The sequence below is a fragment of the Tachypleus tridentatus genome, chromosome 2 (genome assembly GCF_004210375.1).
Source record: "Tachypleus tridentatus isolate NWPU-2018 chromosome 2, ASM421037v1, whole genome shotgun sequence".
NCBI lineage: Eukaryota > Metazoa > Arthropoda > Merostomata > Xiphosura > Limulidae > Tachypleus > Tachypleus tridentatus.
The window spans coordinates 78,014,735-78,027,763 of record NC_134826.1 but is presented as its reverse complement, the minus strand read 5'-3'; the positions used below and the strand labels follow the sequence as shown (position 1 = coordinate 78,027,763).

The 13,029-nt window shown below is 30.8% G+C and overlaps 1 protein-coding gene across 1 annotated transcript in view; it reads left to right on the top strand.

The window, feature by feature from the left end:
* The window catches only part of LOC143245535 (PDZ domain-containing protein 8-like), a 174,182-nt gene that overhangs the window by 143,504 nt on the left and 17,649 nt on the right, over positions 1-13,029 (top strand). The window contains exons 16-18 of the mRNA XM_076491899.1: positions 1,316-1,422; positions 4,319-4,609; positions 5,699-5,774. Of these exons, the coding sequence (XP_076348014.1) occupies positions 1,316-1,422; positions 4,319-4,609; positions 5,699-5,774 (474 nt within the window). The remainder of the gene's footprint in view (positions 1-1,315; positions 1,423-4,318; positions 4,610-5,698; positions 5,775-13,029) is intronic.

Genomic DNA, 13,029 nt, shown 5'->3' with positions numbered 1-13,029 from the left:
ATATCTCTGAAATATATTCCCATCTACAACTGGAGCTATGTAGTTTCCATTATAACTGCAACTATTGGTTCTGTAAAGTACAGAGAGTATGAGAATGAAGATCTGTGGGCATGTTGACATGTCAAGAATATTTAGAACATTTTGTATATCTAACATAAGTATGTGAGAAATTCATTTAAGTTATAAAAAATGTAAAAATTAGTATTTTTAACTGAAACCTTACAACTGAACATAGTTTTATTACAAATTATTAGTTCAACCACATTGGATGTCCATACATAACTTACTGTTTTGAGACTGAACTTGTCCATATTTACTGAATGTTTTTGCTTCCAAATTTCAATTACAGATACATATTTAATTGAATTAGTCATATATACATGTAACAAAGTTGTTAGTTTGATTGCCAAGAACTAAGAATTGTTTAAAACAATTTTCCATTTTGTTGTGCAGTTTTTATCACACTATACTGATAGCAAGATATTTTTTGTTTTATCCACCTATAGGCAAAAATAACTACTACTTGCTTATCTAGCCATGTTTAGTTAATGTTTTTTTTTGTCTTTTGAATATATTTAAATATTCTTTAACTGGAAGTATTTTAGTATATTATGTGTATAATTAAAATTGTCTGTCATGTAAATATAAACTTGTGCACTTCTTTTCAGTAAATGGTTTGCATTTTTTAAAAATATATACTTTGAAGTTTATTGTTTTTAATGTAACCAAAACATACAAGGCAAATTTTGACTTTGTCTTCATTGGTTAACGTGCTTCCTTTGAAAACACTTGATAGGAAGATAAAACAAATGATGTAAGAAATGTATATATTTTTATTATTCAAGACATATTATTTTAAGACTATACTGTAGTGCTTCACTGTGGTTAGAGAAAAAGGTGCATTCTTATTAAACTTTTCTAGTGTGTTAAATATTTTACACGTATATAAAAAATTCTGTAGTGTGCAGTATTAGGAAAACTGTGCAGCAATACTTTGTGTCATTTTAGTTCAAAAATCTTGTCAAAGTGTTCAGGAATTGGATGTATAGGCTCAATCATTTAAGAAAAATTGTCTACATGTGTATTTAAACATGTATTATTATATTTTATAACAAACCTTTAGTTACATGTGTGTGTGTGTGTGTGTGTGTGTGTGTGTGTGTGTGTGCACACATATTTGATATGCACATGCTATAAAATTATGCAGGCAAGCATGAAGAACGAAAGATCATTTTACTGAGTTTATTGAAAGAGGTGAATAAGTTGATTCAGACTTAAATTAATGACATCGTTTAATTCCTTTTTTTCTTTTCAGACCAGCATTTCTCTGGTGGATATCTTGACAGAGTGTTCTAGTAATACCCAAGGTTATCACATCCAGCAATTTCAGCTTAAACGTCCAAATAGCAACCCCCTTCCAAAGTAAAATATTTTATATCTGATATCTCAAAGTTATTAGCATTTAAATCCTTGCAATTTACTCTTCTTTAATCTTTAGCATAACACAAGGAAGTACTGGATGTTTTGTAGCTTTTGTACTATCTTTACATGAAGAATGTAAAAAGTGAGCACTTTGTGTGGAGCATATCATCTTGAGAAAGGTTAGTTTTTAATTTTAATTTTAATAAATTACATGGTTTCAAGGCTCTTTGCCAGTAAAGTAAGGTTTGACAAGCAGTTGGCAGTTTAAAGATGTACATTTGTGTGCATATTGTGTTGATATGATGAACAGGTAGGAAAAAGTGGAAAATATTTTAAAGTACACGAGTTTGAACATTTTCATTTAACCTAGTAATTAATAGATCTTATTTTAGGTAATAATCCTGTAGCTTCTTGGAAGGTTCTTTTCCATGATAATACAAGTGTGATGGGAAGTTTTAAAGTTTTCCTCTGCCTCATCCTCAAACACCTCAAGTCTGTTTTTTAATATGATGATGAGTAAACTGAAGGTTACACATCAGAAATACTTAAATCATCTCTTATTTTAATTCAGTGATTATAACTCATGATGATTGGGTTTAAAAACAGCCATATTGATTTTGAGGTCAGCAGCTGCAATTCTTTGGGCTGTTGGAGCTGCATCTTACATCTATATCTCTAACTTCTTTATCTTTCTCCTAAACAGCCATATATGTATCTTTAGTGCTTTTTTTTTTTTCATTATTTTCACCCTCATCAAACAAGTCTAGATGTACTCATTGGAGTACAAGAAAAGGGTCTGTTCAGCAAAAGTCAATAGACTTTAATGCTGCCATTACATATCAGCATCACACCTATTTTTCAGTTTATTACATCATTTCCTTCACTTTATATCTTAGCATCTCTTGGGCCATATGGTAGACTTATCTAGATGTAAGCATGCAAATTTTTAATGCTGACCAATTGTAATGGATTTAGTCTTACACTTGTTTCTGTATAGTTTTCTTTTTCACCTGTGACCTATTTTGTTGACTGTGTATTGCTCAAGTCTTGTTTGTTCTCAAAATATGTATGAGATTCTTAAATGAGAATCATCAGTGTACTAGGTGTGTATGTAATAGTAGTGATTTAACAGTATTGTATTTGCTTTAGTGAATGTTCTAGAGCCTTGCATAATTGCTATATAAAAACTGAGAAGCTGAGAGACAAATATTATTATTATTGGAATATCTATGGTCAGTGTGCTATAGACCTTGGAAGCTATAATTGTGATTACTGCATTTTAATCAGAAAACTAAGAATTTAACCAGGAATATTTTACATTTCAAACAAACCATTCTTTTCCAGAAGAAGTCAGCTTGTAAGGATGTGAGGCTAGCCAAGAAAAGGCAGCATTATCTTAAGCAAGGTGTGACAGTATCAACTTGGAATTAATTTGCTCATTGATGAAATATTTAGTTCGATAATGGATATAAGACTCAGTATTGTCTGAACATATGTAAAACTGTGGTATATAAATCGCTATTTCTAAGAACTATTAGTAATAACCATTATTATAAATTGTATTATTTTTTTGTTTGTATATTAGAATATATTTGTGCTAAAAAATGAAAATTGTGAATATCAGTCTTGTTGGCAAATGTCTTATATTTGATACATATTAATATTTAACCAACTACTAAATTTAAATTTCTGTTTATTTGAAATAGTAATACGTATACATAACATAATAAAGCAGAGACTCACTACCTGAAATAAATTATAATATGTAACACTTTACATATTGCCATGGACATTGTGGGATTTTCACACTAGTTGGAGGATGATATAAATCATCTGTAGGGAGCAAAACTTCTCAGTCAAAAATGAGTATATTTGTTTAACATCCTATTGATCTCTTTTTCAATTGTGCAGTATCCCATCATGTTGGACAATAAAAGCTTAATCCAGTCATTGAAGTCTGTTTTCACCTAGTCCACTAAATTATCAGTCTGATGGTGATAAAATGAAGTGAGTGACTCCACCACACTCAACACCACACAACTCGGAAACAAGTGACTGTTAAAGGTGGTTTCTTGATGCTTATGGATCTATTTAGGTGCTTTGAACTGGGTATCCAGTGCTCTGCCAGCATTTCAGCCACAGAATATGTAGACATATCAAGTAGTGGATTAGTGGGTAGTGACCATAAGTAAATACAGGTGACCTCATTCTGTCTCTGAGAGTGAACAAGCAGTGTTAATGAATATTCTGTGAAGAGGAGGAATAACAGTTCTTTCCTGTTATTCACCCTGTTTAGGTCAGGTTTTTTCTAAGTAACATGTACCATATCATTTTCTTGTATATGGTAAATAGACAAAGAAATAGTCTATTTACTATATACATATGTCCAGACTGCAAAAGTATTTCCTTCAGTATGAGCTGAGCCAGCTTAGGTGTAATAATCTTCCCATGCCATATTGTGGGTTTTCCTAGATGTAAACCAGAATTCAAGGTTAGGAGTTGAATTCTGGCTGCATTCAACTCTTGGCATCTCAACATCAAAATGTTTAGGCATCAGGATTTAAGATTTGTCTTTCTACCAAGCGTGTTACTTTAAAATGCTCTACTGAAAGGCAGTAGGAAAGTAAACATGTAATTTAAAGAATGGCTGTACAGTGACACTGAGAGAGAAAGATTAAATGTGTCTGTTTATTTATGTTTATTGATAATTCTTTGCTATTATTTTAATAAAATCTTAATGATCATAGATTTTCAACTTTGTCAGGTTCTGTTCTATATAATAAATATGTATAGCTTAGATATATTTGACAACATTGTTTCTTAACTCATTTGATATTCTTGTAAAGTATGTGTATATTTTGATAAAAATCTGTATTTATATATTTTTGGGGTACAGAAAGTTACAGAGGTATGCAACTCATTCTGGTTTTGAACATTCTTTGTGTTATGGAGATATTCTTTTGACTTTTGAAATCAAACCAAATAAAGAACAGGAAAATAATGTTTCATCAAAATCATCCAAAAAAGTATTGGTAGGGAGTAAAGAATCTGATCTTAAAAGAAATTCAAATTTTGGACACCAAGAAAACCTGCAGAAATACCCCAACAAACCACTTGAAATAATGTACTGTGATTCAGCTCCGGAGTCTGAAGATGAAGGTTTATTCGCTGAAAGTGGAAATGATAGGTAGGTTTTGAAATTTAGTTATACTTGTCATTAACTTTAAAATATTTATTACTTATTTTCAATTATTTTAATATCATTAAAATATAGATTTACACTAAAATTTTAAAAAAATTGTACCTTTGTGTTTTGACCAGGAAATATTAACTAGAAAACTAATAAAAATGCTAATATATTTAGATTTTTTATTCATTGATGTAAAATATTGTAATTTTTGAATTGTATTGTAGACTGACAGTATTTAGTTTATTTATTTTGATTTTGGTTGAGCCATTTAAAAAAAAAACTCTTTGATGCTCAAGAACAACAGTTCTTTCTTACTTTTAATTTTATCTTGTTAATAAATCAAAACTTGTAAATGAGGTGGGAAAAAAAGCCAATTATAATCTTTGTAGTTCTAATGTACAACCTTTTAATTGCCACCATATGTGCATTATGTAACTTGAAGTCTCTGTAGGAAGTTATATGTTTTTACTATTATGTATATATTTTCATCCCTCATTTTATAATAGTTAATTAGATGTTAATCACTGAATTATTTTATCCACACATTGCATATATATGTGTTACAACAGTAATTGAGAAACACCTAAACCATCTTGGCCATATATACCTATGTGATATTTCAGTGTTAGGAAGACGGTTGTATTTAAGCGTATTGTGTGTTTTTTGCCTCCTTATATAAGTACAGAAAGAGTGTATTCTCTAGATGGCTGGTATAGATATTAAAACTTTAATTAAAATAAAATATAGAACAATGTTTCAATCTTCTAAGGTCAGTTTTAGGTTAACAAACAGAGTTTGCAACAGTAACAAAGTTTTGATACATTAAATATCATTTCCCTTCATTTTAAACAGCTATCTTTGAAAAATATGAAAGCATCATTTTCTTTTAAAAAATTGGACTCGCATTCTCAGGATTTTAAGCACAAAAAATAACTATTTTGTAATTATTGTAAATTAGACTTATGACTCTGATATACTCACAATAATGTGTAGCATAATGTTGTAGAGTAAAATAATGCAAGAAATAAATGTTTAAAATAAACCACACAGAAAACTTTTAAAAATAGTAAATGTGCTATTTTACAGTATCATATCAGTAAACCACGACTTTATTGGTACCCACTTTCATTCAGCAACTCTCTGTAATTTCTGTGACAAAAAGGTAAGCATATTTAATTTTTTATGTAATTTCCTGTATTTTATGTTTTCTGTAAATTGTTTAGTTAATGCTTAAGAGAACTGTGCTGTACAAAAAATACAAAAGTTAATTATTAACTGTGTGTTTTTATTGTGTTTTGCCATAGTAACATAAATAGGTTTGAAACAGATATGCTTATTACAAAAATCTGTGCCACAGTACTAGTTCGAAAATTTAGCTGAAAAAGTATATCAGTATTTCTTAGGTTGGTCTTTTTCAACTTGAATTCTCAATGAAACAATGAGAAAAACTTAAAGTACTAGAAAGATGATGTAAGTCAGTGAAATACACGACATATAATTTGAACACAGTAAGATAAACAAACCTACAAACCTGTGATATATTATCACTTATAAAAATAATAAATTTAACACTCATGCTTTATAATTATCTAAATTATAACTAATGAATTGAATTTAAATGAAATAGTTGTGTATATCTGACATTGCTTATTGTTAGCTCCACTGTAATGAAGTGCAAAATATTTCTCCATTCATTTTAAACTTCGCACTGTGAGTAAATGTCAAAATTAAAAGCAAAGGTGAATAACTTATGTCAAGGCTGAAGTAATAAGTAATAAATTGGATATACAGTTATATAAAGTGTTCGTACCCTGCGTCCCGGGTGGTTTTTGCTTATATCTTAAAAAGTATCACGATTAGGCTAATAGGAGAATAATATATTATAAATATTATAATAACACACATGTACAAAAATGTTTATGTAAATTAAATGACAAATAAACTGTTTATAGACAAATAACCAAAAATAGGAGGAGCAGAAAGTGTTTGCACATTTCAGAACGTGTGAAAAAACTGATATTCCCATAAAAATTTTGTTTAGTTTGGTGAATAAGCAACATTATACCATTCCAGAACTAGACACTGGGTTCATAATTATTGGAATTTAGCCAGCAAAAAATGTACTTCTGGCAATTTAGCACTGTCTCTGTCATTGTCTGCTTGGTCATCATGGCAAACAGGAAACAACTGTCTAGTGATTTAAAAAAAACCGAATTATTGTAAAAAACAAGTCTCGTGTGTCTCTTTCCGGTATTGCTACAGAACTTAATGTGCTGAAATCTACTGTTAAAAGCATAATTGCCAGGTTTAAGCTTACAGGATCAAATGCTAACCTCCCTTGTTCCGGACGCCCCACCAAAAGTTCAGAGAGAACCAAGAAGAAGGTTCTCAGAGAAGTTAGTAGGAACCCTCATTTAACATGTAATGAAATAAAGAAACTGGTAAGGGAAACTGGGGTTGAAGTAAGTGCCTCTACAGTAAGGAACATGTGACGCTCTTCTGGGTTCAAAGCATGCTGTCCTCGTAGAACTCCATATTTAAAACCTGTTCATTTAGAAGCATGATTGAGGTATGCAAGAAAGCATGTAGATAAACCCTTTACCTATTGCAAGAGTATTCTTTGGTCAGACGAGACTAAAATTGAGCTTTTCAGCCACAATGATGTTCGCTATATTTTCCATAAGGAGGAACAAAATCTTCCAAAGAACACCATTCCTACAGTTAAACACGGAGGTGGCTCTATCATGCTGTGGGGTTCCTTCAGCTCTTCTGGTGTAGGCAGCCTTCACCTCGTCAACAAAGTCATGTAAAAAGAAGAGTACGTTGATATATTAGGCACTTATATCAAGAATGATGCTTGTAACATGCGTCTTGGGCGTTGTTGGATCCTCCAGCATGACAATGACCCTAAGCACACATTGAAATATGTGCAATCTTGGTTGCAGAGGAACCATATAAGCATTCTGTAGTTGCCATCATGCTCACCCATTATCTACCCAATTGAAAACATTTGGCATGAGTTGAAGGCCAGGGTTCATCAGCATCATCCAAAAAACTTGCAAGAGTTAGAGGCCTTCTGTGAAGAAGAATGGAAGAAAATACCAGTCGAGTACTGTCAAATGATCATGGAAGGCTATGAGGAGAGATTGTGCCAAGTAATTCACCTGAAAGGCTATACAACTGACCATTAAAGTAGATGCACGAACACTTTCTGCCCCTCCTGTGTTTGGTTATTTGTTTTTAAACAGTTTATTTGCATTCAATTTACATAAAAATTTATGTAGATGTTTGTTAGTATAATATTTATAATAAACCATACTTTCATTATCCTAATCATGATTCTTTTTAAGTTACGAGGAAAAACTACTGATGACGCAGGGGTACGAACACTTTTTGTTGTAACTGTATTAATCTTTACATGCAAGTAAGAAACATATTATAAAACGTGCTCAGTAATAGCAGAAATAAGTTAACTCGTACAAATCAAAATTATACTTGCATATAGGATTCCTGTGTAGAATAAACAAAAAGGTTTATTAAGACATTAAAATAAGAAGCTTGAGGATAAACTGATTGCAGTACTTGTTTAAAATAATTTTCCTATTTAAGATGAAGACAGTTTTGTCTTTTGACCAACAAGAAACTTGGTTACTGACATTTTAGGTACCTTGAAACTATCTGCTGTATGGAATTGTTTGTTGTGAGACTTTGTTTAACCTTTTTACAATGGGCTTGGTATAATGTACACGAGTTTGTACACACATTTGTACACATTAAGTCTTTATACTACAAATTTTGATGAAATATGTGTTTCTTTACAAAATTTGTGAAGGTATTGAGTATAATTTGTTACTAGTACAAGTGCAAAGTAATTTCATGATATGATTGAAAAACTATTCTTCATCCCCAAAACCTCAAATAGTATTTATTTAATCTTCATAACCTTCTCAATACATTTCAAATGTTTGATTTCAGTAAAACTTTATATTTTGTTATTTTCTCTGCCCTAACTATGTGGGGTCTGTCAATTTAACCAACCTTGTAACCATCATAAAAACAAATTGTACATAAAAAAATTTTTTTCATACTAGAGTGGCTGTAGATTACAACACAAAAATAAAAATGTTTATTCAAAGTAGCTTAAGTCTTATAACATTATATATTTACATGTAGTTATTATTTTTTTATTATTGACTTTCAAGTCGTGCTTTGCTAACGTTTCACAAGTTGCATCGATGCAGTGCATTTGCACTAATGTTACCATATCAAATAATATAAAATTGATTCTTAGTCCTTACAAAGTGACCCTGTCTTGTCTGTGTTTTAGTGGACTAGTATTTTGTAATATATAATCACATATCTGCTATTATACATTATATACATATATAGATTATTACTATTTGGAAATAAGTTATTAAACTATTCTTAATATGTAGAACAATAAATAAAGAATTAATGTATGTGCATGTGTGTTTGCATGTTTTCTTATAGCAAAGCTACATTGGGTTATCTGCTGAGCTCACGGAGGGGAATCGAATTCCTGGTTTTAACAGTGTAAATCCATGGACATACTGCTGTATTAGCAGGGGGCAGAATCAATGCAAACAATTATCTTTTCTAGCTATGACTTTTCTACTCGACTGCTGCTGGACATAGGTTGCTAAGCCTTTTAAAATTTCACACATGGAGGATATCAAACAAAATATACAGTTGAATAACCAAAAAATCATAAATAACTATATCAGTACCTTAGTATTCCACTATAGTAACTACTCCAATTAGTAACTAGTAGCTATATTCCACTTAGTAACTAACTTTGATTTAGATCTAAAAACTAATATGAAACTTCAAGGAGACTGAAAACACAACATATCTCTTTGAACTCTTAGTTCAAAAGAATGTAGTAGCCTTTTAAAAAAGTAAAATGGCTGTGAAAACCACTACGGATGTATTCTAATATGTCAATAGGTTATTCATTTGTCATATATTAAAGTAATTGTATACAAGATACTGTTTCCAAAAATAGAAAGAGGTGAACTCTGTTTCAATACGTAAGCAATATTTGAGCAAAATAAAAATATAGGAGGTTTTTATTTTATGCTCCAGCTTGTTGATATTGTAAATTTGAGTTCCTAATTTGTATGAAATTATAGACTTAGCATTTTGACATCACAAACATCTAATTTTAACCATTGCTGCCACAGTATACTAAGTAACTGACTCACAAAAATGGTATTTGGGTGTTTTTTTTCTAATTAAATTAAGTTTTAAATTAAGAAATTAACTTGTATATAATATTAACATTTGAATTATAATATTACCATAATATCAAACTTATTGATATAAATTCATAAAATAGTATTTCAGTAACATTTTGCAAATCAACAAAGATGATGACTTGGCCTTTGAGCCTTGACCTGTTGCAAAAGGAATATTTATATTTTCACCAAATAAAGGGGAAATCTATTTTGTAAAAGTTATGAAAGTTTACTTTTTCCAGTTAAAATGCTTAAAATGTTTTAATGAATTTAAAAGTTTGATGCAAATATAGTCATTGAGTATGTGAATGTGTTGAATCTGATTCTTTGTTTTTCATGCAAATCATAGTGTTGATTATTGGTCAACAAATAGTACACATGTTACCTATAATTAACAAGTCAACAGCTTGGTAATGATTGTAATATCGTATCTTACCACTCCTTGCTCACTTTACTGATACCCTAAAGCAGGGGTTCCCAAACATTTTAGACCTACAGAGCTTCACATCAGAAAGAAAAAACACATTCTGGAGCAGATAAAGTTTACTTCAAGCTTTCAGAATAAAATGTATTAAAACATCAGTTTTTAAAGAAAAAAATTTACATCTACTTGTTAAAAAATTTCTGCTTGCAAAATTTATATCAGTAAAAGTACAGTATTTTTATTTATTTATTAGTGGCTCAGATAGGCTTGCTTTTGTTCACAAAGTGGTTCAATATTTGGGCTTTTGGTTGTTAGCTGTAAGAGCAAATCATCTTCAGTATTTAGCTTGTTTCTAAATTTGGCTTTTGTAGCTATATACAGTGAAAATATTTGCTCACACAGATATGCTGTTGGAAAATGCATCAAAAGTTTCAAAAGTTTGTTACTCATTTCAGGGTATTCCATGGCCAGTTGAATCCAAAATTGTGTAATATCTTCCTGCTGAAATTTTTTTCTTAGGGTATAATCAGATGAAATTTTTATAACCTTTTCTTTCTCTTTCAAAGGCAAACCATTGGTATTTCCAGAGTCAATAAAGGGATTTTGAATCCACAGTAATTTTTCTAAATGAGGAGGGAAGTACTCCCCAACAGTTGTACACAAATTAGATATGTACTGCAAGACAAACTTTTGCATCTTCACTTAAGGAAATGTCATTCACAAGTAACAATTCAGTAAGATTTCCGAAGCAGTCAAGTTCTTCCATAAGTATACATTCCAAAGTTTTAGCTTATGTTGAAGCTCTTCCATTTTACTTTGAGCTTTCAAGTACGTTAAATTGCGTTGTAGCATTCACTTCATTCAGATAGGCAAATACATCCGAAAGGTAAGCCACTTTTTGTATATAGAATTTGTCCTTTAGTTTGTATGCAGCTTCAAAATGGCATTCAGATAAAAAGAAACCTATCTCCTTACACAGTTTGTAAAACCAAGCAAGCACTTTTCCCTGAGAAAGCCATTGGACTTCAGTGAGAAGCACCAAATTTTTATGCAAACTTCCCATATCTTCACATTGAGTGGTCTTATTTTATAAAATTAACTATTTTTGACTTCACCCAGTACCTCTTTTAAGTCTTCTGGCATTCATTTCATTGCAAGTGCATGATGATGAAGACAGCAGTGGATATTCTCGATGTCCAGGTTTTTTTCTTTTATATGCATGCCACTGCACACGAAAATTTTCCAACCATAGCTGCAGCTCCATCAGTGCAAATAATTGAGCAAAGCTGCCATTAAATATTATGTTCTTCCAAAAATAAATCAATCAGTTTAAATATTTTTTCATCTGTTGTTTGAGTAGGCAAAGGTTTGCAAATTAATATGTCTTCTTCAAAACTAGCTTTGTGAATATAGCAAACAAGCACAAGCAACATTGCATAACCTACATCATCTGTTGATTCATCCATCTGAAGTGAAAAAATTGGACTCGCTTTTACTTGCCTTATTAACACTATTAAGCAATTTGCTGACATATCCTTGATTATTTGAGAAACCAAGTTGTTAGAAAGGGGCATAGAGTTAGTGTTTTTAAGAATTTTCTCATCAGTCTTGCACTCTACCAAGTCTTATGCACATGGTTTTATCAGATCTTCTGCAATTGTATGAGCTTCACCTTATTTTGCAATAAGGTAATTAACACAATGTGAAGCAATAAGGGAACCTTTGTTGTCCTGATGGACAAACAGATGTTATGTAGCTTTCCTTGCATTTAATTTAAAACTCTTTCTTTTGAAATACTCAAAAGTTGGATATTTTAATTGGGAGCATTTGGTTTTTTGATGCTGTTTTAGCTTTGCTGGATGCAAACTACTGTCACTCAACACTGTTCCACATTCAACATACAACCCACTAGGTCCGTCTTCATTACCTGTCCATGTAAAAACATGTTCAATAAAACTTTCATCATACTTTCTTTTCTTACTTGTTTCAGTACTTCTTGCATCATCATGCATTGAAGTACTTGCACACTACAATAATGCTGATGAATTATTATTAGGCCTGGGATGATTTTTACTCATATGAGATTTATTACTGATATTCAGCCACTTATTCATTATAAGGGTGACAACTAATTATTAATTTGTTTAAAAATGTATTATTATATCTTTGGCACTTCCAAATATTTTCATGGAAACAAAATAGCTTCTTAATGAAATCTCATTCAAGCACTTTGTTTTATCATCATACAATGACATACTGACCTACGATCAGTGTTGTCATAATGAAGTCAGGAATAAAGATGTGTGGAAAAAAGGCTAGGCCACTAGAATAATATATTTTTCTAAATAAAAAGGGTGACCTATTATTTTTACAATTTACCTTTTGTTTTTTAACAGAAATTTTTAAGCCAAATAAAAAAAATATTAAGCCAGATCTGACATGCATCTAAATCTCGAACGAAATGAAACATGACATTATAGAGCTCATTGGTACCAAATTTGTATAGTTAAATTACAATGAATTTAACCTAACCTAACAATTACCAATTATAATTGTCATAAATATAATTATACTTCATATAAATATAATTTGAAATTGAAATAATTGATACTGCATCTGATTGCATCACAATGTTTCAAATTTGGACAAGTTTCAGCTGTGACATCATGTTTCTTTTCATTCGAGATTTGGCCGCTAATCAAGATCTGGCTTTTTTTTAAAAGACAGTTGGCATC